This window comes from Mesoplodon bidens, assembly GCF_964165515.1.
Source record: "Mesoplodon bidens genome assembly, chromosome: 15".
Taxonomy (NCBI): Eukaryota; Metazoa; Chordata; class Mammalia; order Artiodactyla; family Ziphiidae; genus Mesoplodon; species Mesoplodon bidens.
In genome coordinates, this window is record NC_138171.1 from 60,540,295 (window position 1) to 60,568,198 (window position 27,904).

The window sequence follows — 27,904 nt, forward strand, 5'->3', positions numbered from 1 at the left end:
TGACAGGGGAAAGTGATGCACTTGTAACACATGGGCATGGCCACAAGATTTTGTTATTTCATAATAAAAGAAAAAGGTTTCACTAATCACTCCATCTCCTCTAGCCTCAAATTTTACAGCTTTACCACAGGAAACCTATGTCTTCTTTATAGGACTTCATGTGGACCCAGTGCACCTAAAATGCTTAACGCAATGCCATGTACTCAGTGTTCCAGAGATGTTGGCTATTAATAAATAGGCTTTGAATTTTGTCTCCAAGGCCCACAGGTCCAGTTTTCAGCCCCTGGGTATGTCATTGATCAATAGCACTTTCTTTAAAATAAACATGCCTACATATGGCTTAAGGAATAATATTTGGCTTCCCTTGCTTTATTTTCTCACAGAAGCAGCAGATATGAACATCTATGCATATGCATGAAAGCATGCGTGGTGCAAACACACACACACACTCACATGCACATGCACACACAATTGCTACTTCATAATTAAAGAAAGTGCCCAGTAGTCACGTTGGTGTCATTGTATACTAGCTCTGGCAAGTTGCAGAGCTATCATTTTTACCCAAGTAGAAAGTCTTCATGACATGTAACTCAGCGGTTTGCTTCATTTCATCACTGGGCATTCAAAGTCTGTTGCAAAAATTTTCTATACCATTTAAGGTTATGTCTTGGGTTGTTGGAGCTGGGAAAATGGGTCAGCAGAATAAATAATTCTTCTGGTCTTTCTCCTTAGACTACTATTATATTGAGGGTATATTTCTGTTTAATTTTGCCCCTTTTAAAAGTAAGAACAAACTGGCTTAGCCTAATTGGTAGCCATTTGCACAAGAAAGAAGAAAAACAAAAGCAAAGCTACCAAATGCTTGTAGCATTGTTTATAACAGAAAAAAAAAAAAGTCAATCAGTATGTAAGGTGGGAATAAACCCATATATTCATTTTATGGAATATTATGTAACCACTAAAAAGAATGAATGTAGTCTGTATGTATTAACATTGAAAGAACTCTATATGACTTTCAAAAGCCAATTAGAAATGATATGTACACCATGTTCATATAAAAAGCATGCACACATTACTGTGAATGTTATAAATATATACTGACCACATATATATACAAGAAAGTGCAAAATAAAGGTATAGACAATAATCTGTAATAGTGGTACCTTCTGAGGAGGTAGCTGGGAAACCAAGGTGGCAGTAGTGTCATTCAAAATATATTTTAGCCTTTTCTTCCCCCACTTTTTCCTTCCTTCCTTCCTTCCTTCCTTCCTTCCTTCCTTCCTTCCTTCCTCCTTTCCTTCCTCTCTCTCTCCCTCTCTCTCTTTCTTTTCCTTTTTTAATGTCTGTATTTCCATGTTTCATGTGTAATTAAAATGTTAAAAATGGAAAATTCCATAAATTTTTCCTTAAGACTGTAATAAAACTGTTATTTTTTTAAAATCTATAAACCAAAAAATATCTTCCAGTCTCACAATTCAACTCAACCAGTAACATTTTGGTGTAATGCCTACCTTAATTCAAATCATGCTATACATATAATTTTCTCATTTTAAATTTTTTCATTCATTATGAGGCCCTTTGTAGTCTTCATCCTATTCATTTTAATGACTATAATATTCCACTAAGCTCTAACTTTAACTTACTACATTACATTCTTTCTAATTCTGGTACAATTAAGTATGTGATTAGCATATCAACAGCCTCCCTCCCCCCATATTTCTTTTTTTCTTTTTTTTTTTTGTGGTATGCGGGCCTCTCACTGTTGTGGCCTCTCCCGTTGCAGAGCACAGGCTCTGGACGCGCAGGCTCAGTGGCCATGGTTCACAGGCCTAGCCGCTCTGCGGCATGCGGGATCTTCCTGGTCTGGGGCACGAACCCATGTCCCCTGCATCAGCAGGCAGACTCTCAACCACTGTGCCACCAGGGAAGCCCCCCCATATATCTTAAGAGACATTTTTTTCTGAGAAGGATCAAAGAATCAAAATGTGTGAACATTTTAAATAACTCTTCATACATATTAAATCCTTATTATGAAGCATCTTGAGATGTCTTCTTCTAGAGCAAGGGCAGAAATGCCTTGTCCTGAAGGGGTCTGCAATACACAGCAACACCTTCACCTGCCCTCAAATGCCACTGGTGGGCAACCAGTTCCCACTATGGAACTGGTCATGAGGGACCCTCTAAGGCACTTTAAAAACCTAATAGCTCCAGAGAAGATTCAAAGCCAGAGCCAAGTTCTGCAGTCCCACTTCTGGGGATGATTAGTGATCAGTGAGGGGGTGGTGATGAAAAAAGAAACAAACAAGACTTCCATCCTCCTTCAACTAACTCTAATAACAATAAATTAAATGACCCAAGTAATTCCCAAATAAGTACTGTATCTCACTCACATGGGAGTTATTATAGAGAGACTGAAAGAAGGACATGCACTCTTAACCTGAGAACTAAATTTTCCTTTGTCATGAAATTTATCTTATTGATTCAAGTGGTTCACTGTAGCAGGTCAGCAGCAAGGACACAGTGGCCATGCTGAGGCAAATATGGCTTGTTGAAACAGATTCCCCAGTTAAATTACTTAATAGATTCTGAGGTAGAGACAATTTCTTGTAAAAGGCCAATCTCTACTTACCATTTGTATAAGGGTTGACAGTCTTTTTATTTGTCATTACACGTGCTGTGGCATTATTTACCTATGTACATAGAAAACTCAAATAAGCACATATTCCAGGGCCAGTCCATATTCAATTAGTTGCATGCATTATGACTGTGATTACTTATTAAAAAAAAAAAACACCAAAAACTAAAATGCATTTTAATTTATAAAAGGCAGTAGGTGCATAACAAAATCATACATTTTATAATTACATTTACTTCATAACCATTTTAACTTAACAAATCATTTCAATAAAGCAATGTCATATCACTTAAAAGTTTAATAAGGAGACAGTAAAAGCAAATTAAAAGGAACTGCATAATTGAAGACTGAAAAGCATGCGTGTACTCCATGGTAACACAGAAACAATAAATTTTTTTTAAACATAAAATAAGGTTCATATGAAGGAACATGCAGTGGAATAGAAGAGGGGAGAGACAAGGTACAAGGGAACATAAATGTCAAAATAAGGACAAACAAGTTTTAGCCGTATGCAACACTTTACGAGGGAAGAACCATCGGGAAGCAACATCTAGCATTCAACACTTGGAACAAGAGCCTTTTACATCGCAAGAATTAACAAAATCATTCAAGCTTTAAAGTCACAGCTAACAAAAGGATAAAAGAGAGGGTGCATTGTTTAACACAATATGGAGTTAACGATCTGAGTAAGATGTGCACTGGTCATATCTCAATCCAGTCAGTGCCTCCCAGGCTAGCTTAGAACGTACACTCAGTTACAGGCGTACCAATATCCAAAAAAATAGAGCATCAAGAAAACTTAATACAACAAGTCAAAAAAATTCACGTGGTATATATATGTATAGAGATATATCAGCACTAAATACGTGAAACGGCAGATGGATTTCACCACTTACCATTCACCACCATCGCCAGCATGGGTTTGTATACAGTTACCATGGTTACTGAGAGTTTGGTGAGGGGCCTAAGGGTTATCGTCGAGGGTGGGAGGAAATGAAAGGCAAAATATGCAACATCTTACTCCAAAGACTAAAGCATTTTTAACTGGTAATTTTTTCTTTTTTTTTTAAGTTTTAACAAATACGACCCTGTGGTCATTTTGAGGGAGAGTCAGTGGTAGAAAGAGCAGATTCTGAGTATCGGAATTTTAGCGTTTATTTTTTTCCATGAAGAACAGCCAGATATTGAACAGGAAATCCTGTTTGGTTATTCACTTTGTGATCAAAAGAGTATAAAGTTCAAGCTGGCTTCTTAAAAAAAAAAAAAAAAAAAAAAAAAGAAAGGTTTCATGACAAAAACCTCTCACTTTTTTTTTTTTTTTCCAAACAATCGTTCTCTCAAACGCCATTTTTCACAATTTGGCTTAATTTGCACACCACTGTGGATCCCTCATCAACCCTGTAGTGGAAAGAAAAAGAAAAGGAAAAAAAAAAAAGAAACTGCTCTGTATTTTGTTTTGTTTGGCAACACTCTCTCCACTGCTTGGAATCTACTGCACCCATTGGTTATAAGACATGAAAAATAAAATAATTTTTAAAAAAACCCTTTCAGATTAACCTTTCTTTTGTCTCACTTTTGCCATCCACCTTTCAGCAGTAATAAGAGTAACATAATAAAGGAAAATTTTTTAAAAAGTAAGGCCAGTTTTCCTTTTTATATATAAATATATATATATAAACAATGAGAAGGGAGTAGGGTCACATACAAGACACAATGATGCATCTGAAACAACAAATGAGCGTGAAGCAGACACTTATCAAAAAGATGAAAAGGAAAATATTTTGGACATGCACCTCGATTTTACGGCCCTCTACCACGGTGCCGTGTAATTTCTCCCTCGCCCTGTCCGCATCGGCACTATTTTCGAAAGTTACGAAACCAAATCCCTGCATGCAGGAGGGAGAAGGGAAAACAACATGCAGATTATTATTTTCAGTCAACGACCACTGTGGAACGTTCTCTCGCTTTAATTTCTATTTCTTGTCCTGGCTTCAGTTCTGTAACATGCAAATTAGAGAAATTATAAGAGTACTAAAATGTGCAATAAGTAAGCAACAAATGTGAACAAGATTTTTGTTTTCTGTCACCCGTTAGCTGTCACCCCTGAAGAATTCAAAGAATGATACCAGAAATACCTTTCTAAATGTCACTACAGAAGAAAAGAAATCTAACGGAAAGAAAATGAGATCAAAATAAACGTACGGTGTCTTCACAGAGAAGAAAATGAAATAACGAGGAAAAAAAAGGGAACCACTTTCTTGACATGCAAATTAAGAAGAAAAGAAAAGAAAACGTGTGCACAAAATTCAACAATGAATGCCAGAATCTTCTAACATTGCCTACAGAGTCATGCTGTGTGGTTTTAAGACCATCTCTTCTCCATGCAGTTTTAGGGTTATTCAAATTTGTCAATTCTACAGCCTTTATGTCTCAAAAAATAAAAATTAGAAGCCTAAAAAAAAGGAAAGACCTTTTTTTATAATAAATCTTAAACTCTGATCTAATAAGCAAAATAATCCCATGAAATGAATAGAAATAAACATCAATTGATTAATAATGCAAACAGTTCAAGTAACATTTTTGTATTAATACTTCCCCTCTGACCCCACAAATAATATACATGCTTCGGAATTTGTCAACTTTCCCGACTACTTTATTAACCCAAAAGGGAAATGTGTATTCATATGGTAAAGTCCTAAGACATTATGCTGGTATTCATTTATCAAATCAACTGGTAGAAAATAAAGAAGCTCCTTTAATAGAATGTTATTTATAATAACATTCTGGGAATTTTTATTGATCAATAACAAATATACCCTTTTCTGCACCATTGGCCTATTTTGTTTAATATTTCAGCCTCAAAAAACAACCCCCCAAACATCGCATTGTCAAAAATCCATCCTTTTTCTTCACTGAAACTGTTCCTAAGAAGAGTACAGAAAATATGACACATTATTTTTAAAACCCCTAAAAATATTTGTACATCTTGTTCAGAAATATACACCAACCGTTTGAAACAATTCCAGTGCAAATATGCCCAGCTCATTCTGGTCTTCACAGTGTAAACTGGGTGAAATAATGCAATGTGCCAGGACTCCTCTTTGTGTTCGGTAATCTTTACATAAAGGAAAAACGCTAGCTTTAAGCTTAGCTGGGGCGGTAGGACAGTCTGTCCTACTAATAAAATAGACCGTCATTACAAATCACAGCTAGTCATTAGCTGTTAACTCTCAGGTCCTCATTAGATTGCTAAAGGGATGTCCGAAACTCAGGGTATTTAGAGAGCTGTTACCCAGTGCTTTAACTAAGAGAGAACTTTCCAATTATTAAGATGGGCTCATGCATAGAGGAAACTAGCTGTGGATGTCTTCAAGTTAGATTAGATAATTATCTGATAGAGAAAAATTTAATTATTCACTTGGGGGATTAGGCTGAATTACCCTTCATATTTCCCACAGTGAGTGAGGGTCCATGATTAGGGTAGGTCTGAACTGTTTGATTAACCTAATAAAGTTACATGCTCAGAAGGACGCTACTTAGTTCTGTTCATCACTGGTAGGATGCCCACATTTGGTACTCAAACATACGTGCCGATTAGTTTTGAAATAATAGCTCTTCAATAGGCAAAAGACAGAATTTGGGAGAGGGGGTTGCTCTGTTTGATGGCTCTGACTCTTAGTCAGTGGGTCCCACACTTAGTTGTACATCAGAAGGAACTGGAGAGCATATTAAACATTCAGATTCCTGAGCCCTGACCCATATCTATCACATCAGAATCCCAGAGTGGAGCCCAGAAATCTGCCGAAAAAGTTACCAATGTGGCCCAGCAATTGGGTTTCCATGGCCTCTCATACCACTAAGCACCATCTAAAGGATTCAGTTCCTTGAATGAAGTAGAATATTACATTGCCAGTTTCTATAGAGCAATTTAGGGAGTGGAGTGAGTTTTTGAGATGAATATCTATCTGACTTGGTGATTCGTATCTTAAACCTAGGGGTCAGCCAAAATCACATAGGAATGTTCTCTTCCTGACCTCTAAGCCCAGTGCTCTAGCATCCATAGCCATACCATACATTTAATAAGTAATTAGGGAAACTAGGACTCTGGCTCTATCTGGGGCAATTCTTTCACTTGGCAAGGAAAGGAAATCCACAGTCTGATGTGATTTATCGATGGAGGGCTTGGTGGCATCATTGTTGTCGACAGGCACTAACAGTCGGTGTCACCACAGTGCTGGAAGGAACAGAGGCAGGAGAAACTCGAACATGCCCCCCACCTGCCTAACGTGATCCCAGTGAATCGAGTTATTGTGATTCTGGTCTGAACCCAGAGCAAACCATACTGGCCTAAAATCTGCATCATGTTCATCAGGGAGAGGTGAAAGTGAAGATAAAAATTTATCCTGAACCCCAAGTTCATAAACTAAAAAGGAATTCTACTCTATTTTCACTTTCTTTTGAAGTAAAAAATTATGTTGATTCTCTTTATTATTATTTTTACTCTCATTATTTTCTGCTAAACTTTTTTTTTTTTTTTTTGAGTGGCTCATTTCAACCTGCTGAGATGCCTAGTTGAGATCTGGCAAAGCTGGGTTCATGAAGACCTTGCTCCAGACTCAGTCCCCCAAATACTAAAGGGATTCTCCTACAGGTCCCATTGGACAATCCTACCTCCCACCCAGGTAAGAAGTGCTACGATGTCCCTGGGTCAGAAGATGGCCAGATTCTCATCTGGGGAGCTACACCATAACCAGAGACCACGAGCTGGCCATTTTTAGGCACCCTCTCCATCAAGCACAGGTGCTGTTTCTTTTGACCTGCCTCGTGGTCAGAATTCTATGTTAAGAAAAATGTAACTTGCAGAATATTCTTAAAATATTTTGAATATTTTTATCTCAGTCTTAAAAAGGGGATCAAAAGAAGCACCTTCTTGACTTGGCCCGGTGAGCACAGGAAGGAACCGAGTGCAATGCAATGACCCTGTAAAGATCAAGTGTGCAGGAGGGGCTGCATGGGGGGAGTCAGATGCTCCCTAAGTGTTGGAGGAGAGACACTGCTTCCCAGGGTTTACCTTAACAGAGGAGGGGGAGCTAAGAGAAGGTGCAATCCTTCAGGAGAAGAGAATCTGGGATATTTGTGCCCTCTGATGGGAAGGCATGACCCCTAGGCAGATAATGGCGACCCTAACGTGGACCAGCCGTGACTTGCTTATTTTTAAATCGTTTTGTGAAACATAAATTCTGATCTTCCCGTATCCCAGTTATTTTTCTACTTTAATCTTGTGGGATATATTAGGCGATATATTCCCTTTTTGTAGTAATACAAATACAATATTTTATAGCTGAAATAAAGGCTCTGAAGTATCCAGGATGGATGCGTGCGCTGACTTTTCATCTTACATGAAAATCTGATTCTACTAGTTTCTGGTGCAGAGAACTCCTAACACCTAGAAGAGGAGAGCTGTCGATAAGGGTCTGAAGGCTCATTTTCCTGTGAGACTAAGGGCTTTACGACCCGCTTGTTCCCAATCGCCTTTTCACACGCAGACCCTTCTCCCTGGAAGACCATCTTCCCTCCTTCCTTCCCCTGTGAAACCCTGACTCATCTTTTTCTCGCAGCTTAAATGCCACTTCTCCCAGAAGGCCTCCCAGCTTCCAACGAGATTGGTCTGCCTGCTTGGAATCTCAGCAGCCCCTTCTTCTCTAGAGAACACAGCAAACTCTACCGCATTTGTTTGTCTTAAGGATCCGTCTCTCAGGCTACTCTGGAGAGTCTGTGAGACCAGGAAGCACTTCTCTCTCACTCACGTCCGATTCACCAATGTTGTACTGGAATGCAACCAATACTATAGACATCATTGAATCAAAGAGCAGACTGCATTTCCTAGGTCTATGAAAAAGTAGCTGTCTCTGGCTGCACCCCCCCAAATAAAATGTTTCAGAGGTAAACACAACATTTTTAAATCTCCTAAAAGGAAAAATGAATGATAGTATCTCTCACCCTGAAATGCTATCTCATTCCATTTTCCAAGTCTGGCAGATCTTTTCTGAAAGTGATTTCCTTGTTTACTTGCTATCCTTCTATACATGAACTTGTACATTATACATCCCCAGGATGATATAGATACTGCTTGTGTGTATATAGGTGTATATGCACAGGCGCACGCACACACACACACACACACACCAAACACCCACATTGAGCCACCCTCATTGAGTGGCTGTCTTGGGATGGTCCCCAAAGAGGATGGCCAGAAGGTCAGCTCCTAGCTTGTAAGCTCTCCCCCATTTCCTGGCTGCTTCTCCAGTACCAAAGGATGAAAATCAGGTCATACCAACAGTTCAGGTTTCTCGACCATTAAAGTGGAAATGTTCCTTTAAATAAGACCTTTTCCCGTAAACGATAACGTCAAGTACGAAAGAAAGATACCCCTGTGTGAGCTGTTTCCTTCATTCAGCAGTTCCCAACTGGACTGTCTCCATGACATTCCAGTGGTACCAGTCAGCTCCCACACCTGCGAGACCAGTTCTTTCAGAGGGAGCAAACCCACTGAGAGAGGCTATTTTTGATGGTTCTTAAAAAAAAAAAAGGCTTCACAGCTTCACAAAATCAATCTCTCGATGCAGCAAATTTAAATGGTCTTATTCCTAAAGCCCTAGAGACAGGCTAATCACAAGAATGAGGGAAGAAGTCTTAAAAATAGCACCACCGTTGTCCTTTCAAAATAGCAAATGATGTTCTTCTAATGTCCTTAAACAGCTCTCGAAAAAAATTAAATAGTTTCCTCCAACTTGCAAAAGTTACAAAACAAAGTACACATGGAATATAAATTAAAAAAAAAAAAAAAAAACCTTTAAAGGCAGCAGTGCTAGAACTCAGGATTAGAAGAAAGTTGGCCAACATCTTCTATAACTTTGACCAGAATACATCAGTCCTGAGTGAAAGGGATCAGGCACATTTTTCTCTTAATGCACTTGACTTTGCACACATAGAAATAGTACCTGTAATGCTTTTCATACCAGAGCAGAAAGAGAGTTAGCTTATTTTTCCCCCAGCCTGGAGGTCAAACTACTGACATATTACAAGGATGACTGTAAAACATCTGAAATTACAGAATGATGAGCTCCCTAAAGTAGCAAAACCAGAGAGTATAATGAATTGATTTTTCTTTTTTTTTTTTTTTTTTTTTACACTCATCTGGCATATCACAACACCATTTTGACTGTGGAAAAGAGAATACTGGCATTTTCTTTCTTCAATTCAATCAGCATTATCCTATTAGGTTAATACTAAACCTATTTAGGACGGAGAGGGTACAGACTGTCCAAGGAATAATAAAGGATTGCTTTGTGGGGAGGAAATGGTTACTATACCCAGGAGACTGGCTCTTGCTCCCTTAGGTAAAACCTGTTCTTCTTAGTAACCCTCCTGGATGTTGGCTTGTCCCAAATTGCCTGTGTACGAAAAGCTCTGGGGCTGAACCCGGGATCTCTCTGTGCTTGGTAATCAACTTCTCTCCAACCCCACTTTCACAGTCTGGGGATGTGAAGGCAGCTGAACATTCCTGGCGGACCGGAAACCAGGCAGAGTTAGTGAACGTGTTTCACTTTCTAGTTCCTGATGTCAATATCCAAGTCTTTTGCAGCATCCTTCCCTGTTACCCACAGTATCTGCTGCTGCTCTGCCAAATGCACTGCTTTCCTCCAGGGAGATTCTGATGGCTCTCTTGCATTTTCCGTCACTGCAGGTAGAAGGAGGATGCTTTAGCAACCTCGAAGCCCCAGGGGGCAAAGGGCTAGTTTGCATTCAAACGAAGCGTGGGCGTGTGTCAAAAACAGAAAGACACAGGGTTTATCAGTTTAACCACAGCCCTGGTAGGTTTGTTAAAACACAGATTGCTGGGCCCCAGTTTCTGAGGATCTGATTCAATAAGGTCTGGGTTGGACCCTGAGAATCTGCATTTCTAAATTCCCAGGTCGTGCTGATGCTGCCCGTCTGGATACTGCTCTTAGATGACCAGTGATACAGAAGATGTTTTGGAAGAGTTGGGCTTTTTTTTTTTTTTTTTCTACTAACCTATTTCCATTTTGAAGTTGCTGGAGTTTGACCATATAACCTCTGATTTTTACAAACACTGTTAGCTCTAAGAAAATCTACTTAAAAATTGCTTTCCCAGAAAAAAAAAAAAAAAAAGCTAACTAAAAGCAACGGCAAATTGCAAAATGTGGGTGGGTACACAGACTAATGGATCAAGTTTTATTCAAAAGGTTGGTGTATATGAGATTTTCTCCCCTACAACCCAGGAAAAGAACTGCACTTTATTAATACAGAATAATCACATATTTACCTGCTCATGAGACTATCAACTCACTGTTTAATATAAAGAACATAATTATCACTGAAAAACAAAAATGTAGCAACAATATTATTTTTTTAAGCATGGGTAGTTTTCCTCTGGAAAATTGATATATAGACATCTACAGATATATATAAAACAGCAATTTAAAATTACCCCCTCATACATTTTAAACTGAATCCAATGTAGTCCCCACCATTTTGGAAACGGGAGGTGGTCCCTAAAGGAATTCCCACGGAAGTGTATTTTCACAACGTACTGATTAAAACAGTGCAGTTGTTTCCCCGTATTTATAACAAGCGTTTCAACATAAGCTAAACAATTCTAAAGTGAATGAAGTTGCTTACCTTTGAGCCTCGCTCATTAAAAATAATTTCAACATCTAAGATTTTACCAAATTGCTGCAAAGAAATAGAAATATTTTATAAGCAAGAAGAGAAACACACTGAATCATATTATGCACATGGGTAATTGTGCCCCAAGTCAGAATTTGTTTTCTCTTTTAATATCAAGGATATACATTTTATGTTGTTCTTTCATTAAACGATGCACTTGAACCAAGAGAAAATACAACCGCATGTATTATTTCCAAATTATGGCATGTGCCATCATATAAGCTATCAGAATAGGGGCCCAGTACCAAGTATGTAACCAAGAGGTTAATTCTACTTTTCTTTCTTGATATGTGAGTGATTGCCTTCCCAGGCACTGAGCAGCAAAGATTAAAAACAGCTAGTATATACAAGGGCTCTTCTAGGCTACGTCACTAGCCACTGGGCAAAGCACGCTTGGGGAAGTGAGATTTTGATAGTAAAATATCCGACTAGAATGGGATGTTGAGGATTTTGGACCTTGGTTCTGCAAAAGCCAGGAGCAGCCAGGCTATAAAAGAGAAGTAAAGATAAAAGGAAGATCCACTACACAGACACCCATCACAAGCAAGAAACCAGCATAGTTGTGGTCTATCCTCAGGCTGAAATGTACTTCTTTCAAGATGATTCTCCATGTTGTTAAACAAACAGATTTTATACAATTAGCATGAATAGGCTTTATAAAAAGTTGAAGAAACTCAACATATTCGAATCTAGAAACAAATTTTCAGATGACAAATACATTAGGTAGCCTGATAAAATACAGATGCTTAGTTAAATTTAAATGTCAGATTTTTCAGGATAAGTGTACCCCACACAATATTTGGGACATACTTATACTTAATAAAATATTTGTTATCTGAAATTCAAATTTCTGATATTGTGTTTTGTATTTTATAACTTACTATGACTAGTAACAGACTACCCTAGTAGTCCTAGTGACAAACGCACATCAGTCTGTAATTCACACTTAAAACATGGGAACATGGACCCTGCTCCAAAAGCATTTGATAATTCAAAATCATTTTCCCTGATGCTGGAATCCTTTCTGTTTCTTACATCGCATGAAGTCGAATGGGCGTTTTTTGAATGTGGTCTGTTCTACATGAGTACATGTGGGAGACAGTAGTGCAAATGTGTGTGACAAGGCCCAGGGGAAAAGCAGATAGAAATTTTACCCTGACGCAGAATGAGAGCAAATGCCTGTTTCAGTGATTAAGAAACAAACAGAACAACAAAAAGTAAAATTTCCATCCTCTTTTTCCCTGATTTTGAGCTTTCCTATTGCTCCATTTGCTTTTGCAGCCTGAATTTTTATTGCATCTTTTATAACCCTAGGAGATTCTGTATTCTGTCTCTCTCCACTGGGTGGAAAGCCTTAAGCAGCCTCTGTGTAGCAGAGGATGGAGCCATGGGGAGGGAGGGGCAGGAGAGAAAGGGAATAATTAGATACAGAGAATTAGGGGCAGCTTGACTGGCCCATGTGCACCACTCACAGAATACTGGGAGGCCCGGAGAGTAAGTGTCAAGAAGGTCTTACTGAGATTCAAAAAAAAAAAAAAAAAAAAAAAGAAACAAAAAAATTTGGAAGATACAGAGGCTATCCTCTGGAATGTACAAATAAATCTACATTACTCAGAAAGACAGAAAAACATATGTATGCTCCAGTCAAATATAAATAGCTCAAAATCTTGAAATGAAAGTAGTTTTGACTATGAGAAAAAAAACCCCAAAGCTATGTCATCTTGGGCCACAGAAATGTGCCCATCCCTCAGGATATGTACTCGTCCAGGGGATTACAGACTTGAATTCTTCTTGTGGAGCAGAAGTGCTTCTCTACTTCAGAGAGAAGTAGAAGGATAGGAAGAAATCAAGAAGAGAAGCCTCAACCAGGAGAGAAGATGGAAGGTCTACATGGCTAGCATGCCGTATGGAAACACCAAGAAACACGCAGCTAACTCACCCTGTAATTTGTGGACACTAAACTATTCTTTTGGTCAAGAGAAGATTCTTCTACTGCATTTTCCGTGCCCCAGATTTGGGCAGAGAAAATCGTTGAAAATAGAAGATAATTTTCAGATTTGGGAAATGCAGGATTTGCCATTGAAAGGTGAAGTCAATTTCATAGTTAAAAAGTCCTCCAGCTTTGTGAACTCCTCAGAAGCCATAATTCTGATATAACCTCCTTAGAATATTCAGTCTAGACAGATGCTATCATGTTTATTTCAGGCCTAAGGGGCTGGAAGCACACATATTTATGGATAGAGAAGCTTGAAAAGGACTTCCTCTAAAACCACGAAGCAAATGTCATCCATGGAACATTCTCTAAGCAGTCAACACAAAAACACTTCCTTTAAAATAAGATCTGGTTGAGACAGAACCAATCAAAAAGTAATCTTCACATGTATCATTCCCTAAATGGAACAATGGCCCCATATGCCCTGAAATGGTCCCCACTGTTTGCCTCTTTGGCAGTTGCCACTGGGTGGAAGATCCTCAAAGCCAGTGAAACAAGCCAGAAGAAGAATGCTGCTGATGTAAGCCCCGTTCCTAAGGCAGTTGTGTACTATATTTATAGTATCAACAGTTTAATTGGGAAGTTTGGTACTAACGATGTAAACACAGCTGGCACATTTTCAATTTAAATAGACACAACTCATTCGCAGACATAACTAGGATTTGTTTGCTCAACACCGACATTCAGCCGTGTTCAACAACATCTCAGAATCCAGGCGAGGTGTTTCAACAGCTGTGTCAAGGATAAAACCAGGAGCTTATAGGCACACACCTGGGCAAATAGGTACCACCCATTTTTAGATATTCTCAGATCAAATAATATTTCTCTGAAAACCTCTGAAAAGTGTTCAATGGATACAGTATAAAACATGAAAGTAAAGCTTAGTTCAAAGAGTGTGCATGGAGGCTAAGAAAAGGCATCATCCCAGTTTTCTTAGGGTCGGCTTCATGTTTTGGATGCAGAATAGAAGGCAACATGCCATGTCCGAAAGCATCTCTATTTTGTTATACATCAACGGTGATCGTGAAAGCTTCTTTTCTTTTCTAATGAAAGCTTCTTTTGCATGTTCTGAAAGTCATGTAACCTGTGTCTGGTGACAATAGAGAATTCAGTGGATCATATTCATGCCCCAAAGGCCTGTATTTTGATAACGAAAGCAAGGCTGTGACCTTGACAAGGGAGTGGTAAAATCTGAAGCCAGTACTCACTGAATAGCTGTTTATGAAGGCAATTCTAGATTGAAATGCCTTGTATCAGAGGTCTGGATCTATAATAACCACCTCTCTCACACCGCAAATGCTTACTATTAAATATTAGGTTAAATTGAGCTTTTATTCAAGAGCAAGGCATTGTGATTAATTTGGTGGAAATCCATACATTGCTTTCATGGGTTCATTGAAAATTCAAATGGAAAGGAAACGCATGCTCTGACATGATCAAGAAGTAGGTAGCTGGGGCCAGAACCAACATCCCTTCCAGTGAAACATCCAGAACCAAGGCCCCTGATAATATAAGAGATCCCATTCACTCACACGTCAACTGGTGTTTTAAAAAGACTCTGGCTTCTGCTATGGATGTTGTGGCCACATCATTTTTTGACCAAGGAAAGTTCCATCTAAAAAAGAAAAAAAAAAAAACCCAGGAAATCTAAGATGACCTGGATGATTTAATGCCAAACACTGGAACAAGTTTATCCGAAAGAGAAGGAAGTAAAGAATATAAAGCGAGGGGCTTCCCTGGTGGCACAGTGGTTGAGAGTCCGCCTGCCGATGCAGGGGACACAGGTTCGTGCCCCGGTCCGGGAAGATCCCACATGCCGTGGAGCGGCTGGGCCCGTGAGCCATGGCCGCTGAGCCTGCGCGTCCAGAGCCTGTGCTCCGCAACGGGAGAGGCCACAACAGTGAGAGGCCCACATACCGCAAAAAAAAAAAAAAAAAAAAAAAAAAAAAGAATATAAAGCGAATTGTGAAAGAAGGGAAACCAGGATTCTGACAAAGAGACACTAAAGCCACATATTAAAAATAAAATGTTGAGTCACCTGCGGTAACCATTAGGCCTGCAGGGGTTGCAAGCTTCACGGCTGAATTATTCATGGTTACGGAAGTTGTTCTGAACACTGCCGGATTTTAGGCAGTTTGAAAAAGGAGGCTGTTTTGCCATTGGGTTTTGGTTTTGGTTTTGTTTTGAAATCCCCATGGCCATACTGAACAAAAGAAACCAAGAAGAAAAATGCAAAAATCTTTGTGAAGGTTTTTCTCTGCCATCTCACTCCTTGTAGCCCCAGCCAGAGTGAAGGGACCAGGGCAAAACACAGCAACAAAAGGAGAGATGACATCTCATGTCTCAATGACTTGGAAAACACCTGATTGGGATTAAAATGTGATTTCTTAGAGTGACTATGAACTGAAAGAGGAAATCATGTTTAATTCTCTCAATTGGAGTGGAGGAACCAATCAGAATGTTTACAGATGCCTTTTCATGTGATTCATGCCACTAAATGTATCACATAACCACATGGGTTTGCCGCCACCCAGGTTTGGCCAGGAAGGATAGATTTTTGCAGTATTAAAATTCCATAGCTTCAGAATGGTGGTTGTAAACCAAGGAGGTCTCAGAGTTATTGCAGAGTCCAGGAATCCATAGGTCCCCGATGATTTTTATGGACAAAACCCAAGAAAAAATCTTGCATACTTTAAAAATTGGACAGAGGCAGTTTGTGATGAACTGAATTAATTTCAGAATTACTGAATGCTGCATTTTCTGAATAGATAGATAGATCCTAAGTGTAGCTATCATCTTGTCAAATCGACATCTTGTCAGTTGCTTGAAAATTTTGACTTACAAAACGTAGCTCTGAAACTAGTAGATTTTGATCAAGGTTTGACAACTGGTAGCACGATCCATCTTTTGGCAAGACTTCGCTCTATGCCACCTGTTCTGCCCCGATAAGAATAGAGAGGCTCAGATATTCACACAAGCAGAATCTCTTCTTCGGAGTCTAGCTGTGAATATTTTGAATAGCTTAGCAGTGTAGCCCTCTGGTAACTTTCAAGATAACAGAGAAGACCAGCGAGGACAGAGCATCCTCAGGGGTGGGAGTTAGGGTGTGTTGCAATGAGTGGCACCAGAAAAGAGCACAGGATGGTCATTAAGAGGACCAAATTCAAAGCCAGCATCCCAGTGGCACTTGATGAATTAAGACACATTGAAGAGCAAGACAACTTCTGAACCTGACGTGGCAAAAGGGATCTAATTCTTCTGGCTGTGGATCATTCAAACCTGGTCTCACTGCTTTACACACACTTAACCTTGGCTTTAACTTTGAATGTTCTGCACTTTTCAAAGTCATCTTTGACCTGAAAGTGCCCGAGGGTATCTCTGCTCTGCAAGAGTTAGAGGGCTCAACTCAAGGTTATTACCAAATGAGAGAGATAAAAGAGCAGAAGTTGACCTTTTCCACTGAAATGTCAGGATTCAAGCCTGGGTATCTTAAATATGAGGACGCTTCTTTTGCTTTTGTGTCAGATGCATACTTGATAAACATCATGCATGTTAAAGAAAATGTTCATGCTAACCCCACCACTGTGGAGTGATGACACAGAGTTCGCCTTTTCACCTGGGGAAGGAGATCTAGTTGGCTCAGAGCTAGGCATTAAAGTTGAACCTCTTCTTATTCCTTTTGTAATATCTGCATCCATCCAAAAAGCTTTTAGAAGGGGAATCTCTAGGCCGCCAACCTCTACTCTAAGTCATATGTTAAAGACGTAGTTTTGTTCATTGAATCCACAGACACTTCCCACCAATGCTGGGCTGTCATAGACAAATAGACTGACTGCATTTGCAAAAATGAATACTATCCAAGTCCTGTCATAGCTTTGTCCTTTGATGGAACACTGAGTCCAAAGGAATGGCAAACTCATCCCTTCCCAAGGAGGATGGTGCAAATATCGTCCAGGAAAAGAATCAGGGTCACAGTGTCCCATGAGCAAGCAACCCTATCATTTCTTTTCTCTGGGTTGGTGGTAGCTTCTGCCCTGCTCTGTGTTCCACCGTGGTGCCTGGGCAAGGCTGTCATTTGTGGCATATGACATCAGAATCAAAATCTCTGAATCCTCACCACGGATTCTGGGAGAACGTACATTGCAGGATGCATGTCAGACTCAGAAATCTGTAGTGGTTTTGTTTTGTTTTGTTTTGTTTTAGTGAAGCTTTATGCAGAACTAATTATTCTCAACTTCCTCTGAAATCTAGATGCTCAGTGCCTGGGAAAGAGTAAGGTCTGCAGAAATATGTCATGAGTCACTCTTCCCAAAAATTTGGCAATTGCAATAGCAAGAAAAACCAAGGTGGATCATCATGGTTATTTTAATCATGACATGAGGTCCCAGGCCACTTGATGGGGGATCATCAATGGGCTTGTTGCAACCATGTGTTATCTGGGGGCCCATTTTCCATTTGACATTCAAATTGCTAGTTAGAAGAAGTACCACTGGTCCAAGTGGAAACCTGGTGAACATATGCAAAGAAATTTATACTAAAATCGTAGAGATCCTGGCCCCAAGATACCCACAGACTAGGATCTAAAATGCCTTTTTCTCCCCAGCCATGTAAACACCTCACCTTCGTATTATGAATACCAAGAACTTACATGAGGAGGGAAGGGCTCTGGGGATCCCGGAGCGGGCACTGCAGAGGAGAAAGGCAGTACTTACGCCAAACATTTGTCGGAGGTCGGGATCCCGGAACCTGAAGGGGATGTTGGAGACATGCAGCCTCTTGGGCTGGGACTTGTTTTCCGTATTTTCGGAAGGTTGTGTCTGGGGCTGACCATCCGTGGGCGCCGCATCATCTGTCTGCTAAAAGAACAAGAGGAAAGCAAAGAGGCTCTGAGTGGACCCGAACGTTCTTTCCAGTGTGCTTTTGCTTCCCCTAAATGGTAGGAAAATGCCAGAACAAAGGAATAAGGACAGGAAGAAACTGCTGAGTCATTCATTCATGCATCCAACAAATATTTATTGAACATCCACTGAGCGCCCATCACAGATCCAGGATTCAGCAGCGAGCAAAACAACAAAGATCGTTACTGTCATGGATCCTAATTCACACAGGGGAAGACAGACAATAAACTCATTAAGGAAATACAGAGCTGGCAGAAGGAGATAAGTACTATGGGGATAAAGCAAGCGGAGGGGCTCGCTGGTACTGGGGTGCAGCAAATTCTAATAGATAATTAGAGAAAACCTCATCTAGAAAAGGAGAATACTCATTAAAGGTATCCCTTCATCGAGGCTGTTCAAAAATCTGAAAATACGCCTGCATAATTGTTGAGGCCATACAGATAAAAATATTAGTAAATCTCCTAAAACATTTGAAGAGGCTGTTTGGTGTTCTGAAGTCCAGGTAACCATCTGCCAGACTTAAATTTTATTTTTTACGGTTTTCATTTTTCATTTCTTGATTGTGCAGACCTGTGTTGTTCGTTATGGTTGACCCCATGTGGCTCTTTAAAGTGAAATGGACTAAGATTAAGTAAAATGGGAAATGCTAGCCACATTTAGCATGCTCAGTAGCCACATGTGGCTGGTGGCTTCCATGTCGGACAATGAAGATATAGAACATCTATATCTAGCAGGTTCTGTTGGCCTAAGTTGGTGTAGACAATGTTACATTATTAGCATAACTCATTACTCTGCCTCCCACTCTACCCCATCCCCCAAGTAAAAGCCTGGACAGTATGATATTACATTGACACTCCTATACAGGCAGGAACCAGGAGAAAAGCCACTTTAACATTTGAGTTAATCATATAGGCCATTCCCATACTCTCGGTTCTAGGGTTTTAACATTTCAGAGATGCTTCATTTCTAGATACTTTCTCTGCAATTAGCAGGTACTGCCTCTAGGTGGCAGTAGATGCCACCTACATCAGATAACCGGCTTCCCTAAGACAATGATGGAAAGCCCACGCAAGAAGCCCATCAAATTTACCAGCAAGGGATTGGCCCCACCTACTTATAAGCAACTTAGAAGCAGTTACCTGGGACAAAACTATCAATGCAGGCAGCTAGGTGTAAAATAATAAAGACAATCTTACCAACTGACATATGTATATATAAAGCCCAAATAACATGGGCATAATTAGTGACTTTCTCGTCAACCCTTGTATTTACTGACAGATTTCACTGGCAACTCCTTCCTAACACACCCTAAATTGTATCTGGAAGTCAAGACCTTCCGGTGGTTGCCATACTACTCTTCCAAGCTCCTTTGGTATTCAAAGACCTACCAGCTAACTTTCTTCAACTTTCAAGGACCCCGTCATGAAGATAAAGTACCTGGTCACTTTGCCAATGCTGTTGGATTGAATAAAGAGGATTGTGATCGTTTTCTAATCTGGAAAATGAGCAATAACAATGGTGCACACCTTATAAGATTCTGTGACGACTGAACACGGTAACACATGATGCCGACTTGGCAGAGTTCTCGGCACACAATACAGTCAATAAATGGGAAGTAAGGCAATTTTTAGACTGGCGGTGATTTTTACAAAAATGTCAAAGGACACGTGCAAAAAGCCTCTCAGGAAACATGAAGGAAAGGTTCTCATATGCTTATTAAACACATCTTTCCTGAGCAAGTACTATCCCCTGGACACTTAAGTTCGTCCTCCAAAGCATATGCAGTCCCCAGTTTAGTGGAAGAGAAAGAGGTAGAAAAAGACAATTGTAATACAGACTATTGAGAGCAGGGGTCAGAATGAATCACAGGGGGCTGAGTAAACTTAAATCAGGGACACACCACAGGCTTGCCAATTCTGGAGGTTACATTTTCAGTGGGAGATGTTTAAGAGAAAAGGTAAAGGGGACTAACGCCGTACCAGCAGAGGACAAAGCATGTGGCAGGATGCAGAGAGGTGAATCGTGTTCTGGATTCGGGGGACTACATGTGGACATTCGTGTCACTAGTTGGAGGGTGTGTGTATGAAGGAAGGGTGGGAGAATACACTGTAGAGGGAGGCAGGGGTTGGACCATGAAGAATCCTGGGTGCAGACCAAGTGGATACATTTCATCCTAAAAACTAGGAGGAGACACTTAAGGATCATAGCAGGGGTGTGACATGGGCAGCATGAGACACAAGCTGTGTCATGGGAGATGAATGATAAATGTCTCTTTCCTGGCTGGTTGACTCCCCAACTGAATGGGTGAATGCATTACGAGTATATGAAGAAATGAATGAATGAAGGAGTGAACCATCAGCTTTGCCACCTTCAAGTGATAGTCGAAGAACAGTATTATAACACTGAGACCCAGAGCAGGGACTGTATTTTCTCTGCTGGTAATATGAAGTCTGGCGACATACCCAGGAGATAGATGGAAACGACTTTGCATCATGAGATTGTCACTTTCAGAGGGGTCAGGGGTCTTAACTACACCAACAAAAGACTTCTCTAAGTTTGCAGAAGCAGCAGCTCAGCCCCCATGCTTTCAAGCCCACTTTTTCCCTCCTGTTAGAAGTTGCTGTTCAAATGCAAATTAAAACCAGCTCTTTCTCCTCCCAAGAAGGAAACTTAGATTTGGATTTGTGTATATCTGCTGGATATTTCAGCTTAATAAACCTAATTAGGAATTACAGAGATTATGATTAAACATATTAAATGATTAATAGCATTATGCTGCTCATGTGAAAATGAAAATTAATCATCTTTAGTCCAACAGGACTTTGGAGAAATCTTTGCATTGTCTCCTTTGATAAAAACATACACCGCTCAATTAATCATTGTGTAGCATGTGCAAATATACAAATGCTCATAAATGGTTGTGTCGGAATACCTGTGTGTTAAAAGTAATTTCAAAGATAACACGGAAAAAGAAAAACTCAACCAAAAATACTTCAGACATCATAGGGGAATGGAAAGGGAAGGGAAGAGGAGGAATATCAGGATCCAGAGGTTGAAAAAGAAAAATAGAAAAAAAAAACCTTTTAGACTGAGCATGCCTGCTTCTGTGGTGTGATGTAACCCAAGATGGGGCTTTGATGAGGACCCAGTGCAGTAGGAGGTGAACCAAAAAAGCTACGACAGAGCCTCAATCACGCTAGGAGTCAGAGCTACAGGAATGACCCTTACTGACCCACATCTTGAGTATTTCAGGCTGTGAGATTTCCTTTTTGTTGGGAACGTTCAGAAAAAAACATATTCAGAACATATTCAGTGTTTTATATTCCTCTATTAGTTTCCTAAGGAATTACCAAAACCCTGGTGACTTAAAGCAACAGAAATTGATTCTCTCCCAGTTGTAAGGGCCAGAAATGTACAATAAAGGTGCCATTGGGATCATGCTCCAGCTGGAGGCTTCCAGGGGAAATCCTTCCTTGTTCTTCCAGCTGCTGGTGCCTCTTGGCTCAGCGGAGCTGCATTGCTCCCATCTCTCGTCTTCGTTCGGCCTTCTTCCCTCTGCATGTCTGAGACTCATCTCCCTCTGCCTTTTTCTTCTTACAAGGACATTAGTCATTGGATTTAGAGCTCACCCTAAATTGAGTATGATCTGGTCTTGGAATCCTTAACTTAATTACATCTGCAAAGACCTGTTTTGTTTTTTTTTTCCAAATAAGGTCACATTCCCAGGTTTACGAAGATCAGAACATAGACATATTTTTTGAAGGCCATCATTCAACTCACCAAGACCCCTGCTAAGCAAACATACCAGAAATCCCTGGAGAATGAGTAATTGTTATCAAGGGTTATCAAGGTGTGGTTGTACTTTTTACCAGTTCTGGAGGCATGGGGCTCTCAAAAGGGTTGGCCTCAACCCAGGTTCAGAAGAAGGGAGAATGTCCCCACTAGAGGTGCCCCCAGGCTCTCATCTATCACACTGGTCACTCTGATGAGTTCCCTAAAATGAGAAGAGACTTGAGTCTTCCCTTCAAACGCAGGGCTCCAAGACCCCCTTTCTGCACCTGCTCCTGGATGCACTGACACGCTTCAGCTGGGCTGAGAAGCGTTCCTTCAGCCTCCAGAAAGGCCACCAGCACTTGCAAGATGAAGACCTGCCTGCAGGTTCCCTGCACAGATGGATAAGCATCCCTGAGAGCTCCACTGAAGCTTATGGCAAAAGCACAGGGCACAATGTCTAAAGAGAAAAATAATGTGAAAAAGCTACACAACTTACTAAAAGAAAGAAACATCTAGAATGTGTCTTTCTGAAAGGCAGTGTCTACCTGGTTTGCAGTTACATTCCCCAAGGCTTGTGCATGTCAAGGCTTAGTGGGAATTAATCGTTGAAAGAAGAACTCTTGATTTATCCATGTCTGATGTTTTTCTTTTGAAAGTCATTTTGGCTCTAAAGTGGGAAGCAACTGAATTAGAAATGTACCTTGTAAGCCGCATTTGGAAGATCAGAAGGTGGAACATAAAAACGAAGCAAATTCATACTGGTCCACTCGCTCAGAGATTGAAGGAAATTGAGACAAGTAAGGATGTGAGAGCTGTGAGCAGAATGGCCAGGGCACCATCCATCTCAGAACCCTCCCATCCAGACCCTTGCCGTGGTCTAGGAGATACAGCCCTAACCCCCTTGCTTCCTACTGCTCCCCTGTCTTGTTCACGGGCCTCTTTGCTCTCCCTTCAACATACTCAACACACGCCTCCTTAGTCTTTGCACCTGTTTGTTAGTCCCTTTGCCTGGGTATTTCTCTCCCCAGTCGCCTGTGTAGCTTGATCCCTCTTGCCAGTCAGGTCTCTGCCCAGATATCACCAATTGGAGAAGTCTTCCCTGGCCCCATCATCTAAAACAGCCACAACACAGAAAACTAAAAATAGAATTACCATATGATCCAACAGTTCCACTCCTGGGCATATACCCAGACAAAACTCTAATTCAAAAAGATACATGCACGTCTATGTTCATAGCAGCACTATTCACCATAGCCAAGACATGGAAACAACCTAAATGTATATCAATAGATGAACAGATAAAGAAGATGTGGTATATATATATATATATATATATATATATATATATATATATATACACACACACACAATGGAATACTACTCAGCCATAAAAAAGAATGAAATAATACTATTTGCAGCAACATGGATGGAAATAGAGATTATCATACTAAGTGAAGTTAGTCAGAAAGAGAAAGACAAATACCATATGATATCACTTATATATGGATTATAAAATATGACCCAAAGGAACTTATCTGTGAAACAGAAACAGACTCACGGACATAGAGAACAGACTTGTGGTTGCCAAGGGGAAGGGGGTTGGGGGAGGGATGAAGTGTGAGTTTGGGATTAGCAGATGCAAACTATTATATATAGAATGGATAAACAACAAGGTCCCACTGTATAGCACAGGGAACTATATTCAATATCCTGTGATAAACCATAATGGAAAAGAATATGAAAAATAATGTATATATATGTATAACTGAGTCACTTTACTGTATAGCAGAAATTAACACAACATTCTGGATCAACTACAATAAAACATTTATAAATAAATAAATAAATAAAACAGCTGCATCAGCATCTCCTCTGTTCATGCCTATAGATTTGTTTTTTCACAGCACACCTCACTTCTTACCTTTATATGTTTCTGTTCATTTCTATAGTCTGTCTTCTCCACCAGAATGCACAGTCCATGAGAGTAGAGACCGTAGAGCTTCTATTCACTTTTTATCCCTAACCTCCTAGAACAGAGTTTCTCAATAACAGAAATGTTGACACTTGGGGCTGTATAATCCTTTGATGTGGTGGTCACCCTGTGCACCATAAGAGGGTCAGTAGCATCCCAGGCCTCCACCCGCTTGAGTTGAGACAGCTGAAAATATCTTCTGGGGTTCAAATGTCCCAGGGGGAGCAAAATTGCATGAATTGAAACCGTTGACCTAGCACAGGTGGTAAATGCTCAGTAAATATCTGTAACATAAATGAATAGGCCTGGTTTTGCCATGAGGGAGCTGCATGAATGCTAACTTCATGTCTCTGGGTCTTAGTTTGCATGTGCATAAAGAAATAAATGTATATCTGTCCTGGATCCTTTAGAGTGAGGTCATGAATTCAAAGTCTCATGAATAAACAGGGGATCATTACCATCCTTATTATGAAAAGGATTAATAACCATCAGCTTTTGTTCTTTATTTCTCAAGCCCACAGTTGCTGATGACTCTGCGATGCAGAGTCCTCCTCATCACGCAGGAAAAGGTGCAGGACCCTATGTGGATGCACCATCCATTAACCTCAAGAGGTGGATGTCCAGGTAGCTCTTGGCAAGAGGTTCCCAAATAAGCTCATTAGAACAGCAAAGCCAGCTTCTGCTCTGGCCCAGTTCGAAGGCCCTGTTAGGAGGCAGGATGAGTGTCACAGAACTTTCCCTAATAAACAAACTCCCCAGATATTGGCGCAGGTTATAAATGTTAAGAAAACACCACCAGCACTTTAATCTCCTGAAGATCACTTAGTGCTTCCGCAAAAACCTTAATAAAGAACCGTGGGGCTCCCTCTGCTCTAATCTTTCCTAATTCAATGAATAGCTCTGAGCAACCTAAGGCTAATCCTGGTGAAATTGGATTTTGATATCGACCGATCCAGGGATGACTGCTGAAGAGAATACACGTGGTTGTGCAGAAGTCTGCGCCTTTCAGATCCTGGCCCCGCTCCACGGTCTCCTCTCTCTAAGCCCACACACGTTCTGCTGAGTTCACCTGTGTACCATATTTTGGGGATGAGCAGGTTGCAGAATCACAGGCCAAGGGCTTTTGCAGCTGGATATCTCTGAGTTCAAACTCTGTTCCATCATTTACTAGTCCAGCTCCTTAAATTCTTCTGAGACTCAGTTTCCTCGGCTGCAAGTAGGGATAAAAGAGTTGCCTGGAGTCCCAGGTCATTGGAAGTAACGTAGGTGACCATCACAAGGACGCATAAGTAAAATGTGGCAAAGCTGTCAGCAGAAATTTGAATTCAGAGAGAAAGGAGAGATTTGGAAGCAGAGCATGGAGTGTGTGTATGGGGGAGGGGGGACAATGATGATAAATAAACAGGAACTGTACCAAAGTATACTTGATGAAGGGAAGCAGAGGATGCCACTCGCAAACATGTCTTTTTGGCACAAGGATTATTGGGGGATGATTATTTCTGAGAAACAGCAGGCATAGGAGAAGCTATGAATATAGAGTAGAAGTTACCCTTTCTGTAAGAGACGTTTACATTTATAAAGGAACTCTCCATTTGTAAGGGTGTCTCCCTCTAGGTACAGGGAAGAGAAGGATAACTAAATCTCTAGACACTCTTAGCAATGGGAAGGTGACAACTTAAATCTGCATCACAACCACGCCCTTGTTCACTGAGTTTTTCCTCATAACCCCCAAGACTGGCTCCCATTCCCAACATCTCCTTTTGTCTTGAGCTGGAGATAGTATTTAAGGTGGTGGCTTGGACCATTTGGGGGCGTTGCTCAGGTTCCCTGGGTCTCTCCTATGTGCACAGGAGGTGTACATGTCATTATTATTATTAAACTTCTGTTTATTTTTCTCCTGTGAATCTTTCATTGTAGGGGGGTCTCAGCCAAGAACCTAGAAGGGTAAAAGTAAAATTATTTTTCCTGCCCTATGTGACAAAAATTAAAACGCATATGCTCACAACACAGCACTAACTCAAGGACGGTGATCAGGCACTTTAGGGCAGCCCTGTCCAACAAAATAAAACAGGAGCCACACATGTAATTTAAAAATTTCCAGAAGCCATTTGCCAAAAAAGTAAAAAGAAACACATGACGTTAATTTTAAGAACATATTTGTTTAACCCCATGAATAAAAATATTACTTCATTACATAAACAATGTAAGTGATATTTTACATTTTTTTAACTCAATCTTCTAAATCTTGTATATAATTTGTACTTAAGCTCATCATCTCAATATGGACACTAACTTTTCATTGGAAATGCCTGAGCTGTATTTAGGCTTTGCAAGATTGATGGTTGACTATTCAAGACTCTCAAAACATACCTAAATGGATTCAAATCACTGAATCAAGTATCAGTGTTTGCATTAAATTACAGTTGAATCAAAATAAAGATTCAGTTCCAGGGTCATACCATCCACATTTCAAGGGCTCAAGGGATACCCACGGCTGTCAGAGTAAGGGCCCCTTAGAAGCGTTAATATCCTAATCCCTAGAACCTGTGACTATGTTACTTTATACGACAAAGGGTAATGAAGGCTACAGATGGATTAAACGTTGCTAATCAGCTGACCTTAAAGCAGGGAAATGATGCTGGATTACCTAGTGGGCCCAGGGTACCTACAAGGGTCTTAAAAGTGGAAGCAGGAAGCAGAACAGCCAGTGACAAGGCTCCACCCACCATCGCTGGCTTTGAAGTTGGAGGAAGCAGGTCATGAGGCAAAGAATGAGGGTGACCTCCAGGAGTCAGAAAAGGAAAGGAAAGGGACCCTATCCAGAGCCTACAGAAAAAAATGTAATCCCGAAGACACCTTGCGTTTAGCCTGGTGAGACCCATGCCAGACTTCTGACCCCAAACTGTAAGATAAATACATTTTTGTTGTTTAAATCACTGAGTTTGTGGTACTTTGTTAGGGCAGCAACAGAAATATAATGCATCCCCTACTTAAAAAGCATAGCTACAGAACACTTCCATCATTGCCAGAAGTTCCACTGGACAACACTGCTTTAGAGCAATGGTGTCTTGGGGGGATGGGAGTGGAAGTGGGTTTAAAAGGGAAGAAAGTAGGAAAAGAAAGAGAAAGAAAATGTCTTCTTAGGGCACTGGTGATGGGATGCTTCAAAAGGAGGAATGTGATAATTTGAGAGTCAACTCTCCGTGGCTGTGTTTTAAATAAAAATATTTTTAAAGCATGAAATACATTTGGGGTAATAGTAGCTTCCCCATGCAGTTGGTCCTACCAATGGCAGCTGTAATGTTTTTTGCTATCATTATCATTATTATTATTGTTACTGGGGCTATATCTCTTCACTCTGTAGATAAATGTTTCTTAACTTATTTCTGTGTTCTTAGACACACTAAGGGTTTTATGAAAGCTATGGACCTACCAGACACACTAAGGGTTTTATGAAAACTATGGACCTACTGCCTGGGGGGAAAATGCACATACACCTGAACTTTGCATACAATTTCAGAAGTTCACAAACACCCCGAAGGATACAGTTGACATCCATGGACCCTAGGTAAGGACCACTACTGTGTAAGGGCATTCACCTCCCCTCTATCCTGAGTTGAGACATTGGATGCTGAGACCACCCAGGGCCACTTATAAGCTAAGTGTGGACCTGGCTAAAGGGTCTGAGATGGAGCATTGAAAATAGAACTGTGCTGAGATCCTACTATGAGTTGGGTTTCCTTCTAGATGTTTTTCATACCTTATCCCACTGAATCATCATAAGGCCATGAGGCTCAGAGAGGTTAAGTGACCTGTCCAAAGTTGCACAGCTAGGAGATGGCAGAGCCAGAATTAAACCTAGGATATCTAATTTCATATCC

General features: G+C 40.4%; 1 protein-coding gene across 2 annotated transcripts in view; it reads right to left on the reverse strand.

The window, feature by feature from the left end:
• RBFOX1 (RNA binding fox-1 homolog 1) overlaps positions 1-27,904 on the reverse strand; it is a gene marked incomplete at its 3' end in the record, with an annotated part of 187,416 nt that overhangs the window by 110,548 nt on the left and 48,964 nt on the right. For both annotated transcript variants that reach the window (XM_081255267.1, XM_081255268.1), the window contains exons 3-6: positions 18,092-18,235; positions 11,339-11,392; positions 4,429-4,521; positions 2,630-2,690 (exon numbers count right to left, since the gene is read on the reverse strand). In XM_081255267.1, the coding sequence (XP_081111393.1) occupies positions 2,630-2,690; positions 4,429-4,521; positions 11,339-11,392; positions 18,092-18,235 (352 nt within the window). The remainder of the gene's footprint in view (positions 1-2,629; positions 2,691-4,428; positions 4,522-11,338; positions 11,393-18,091; positions 18,236-27,904) is intronic.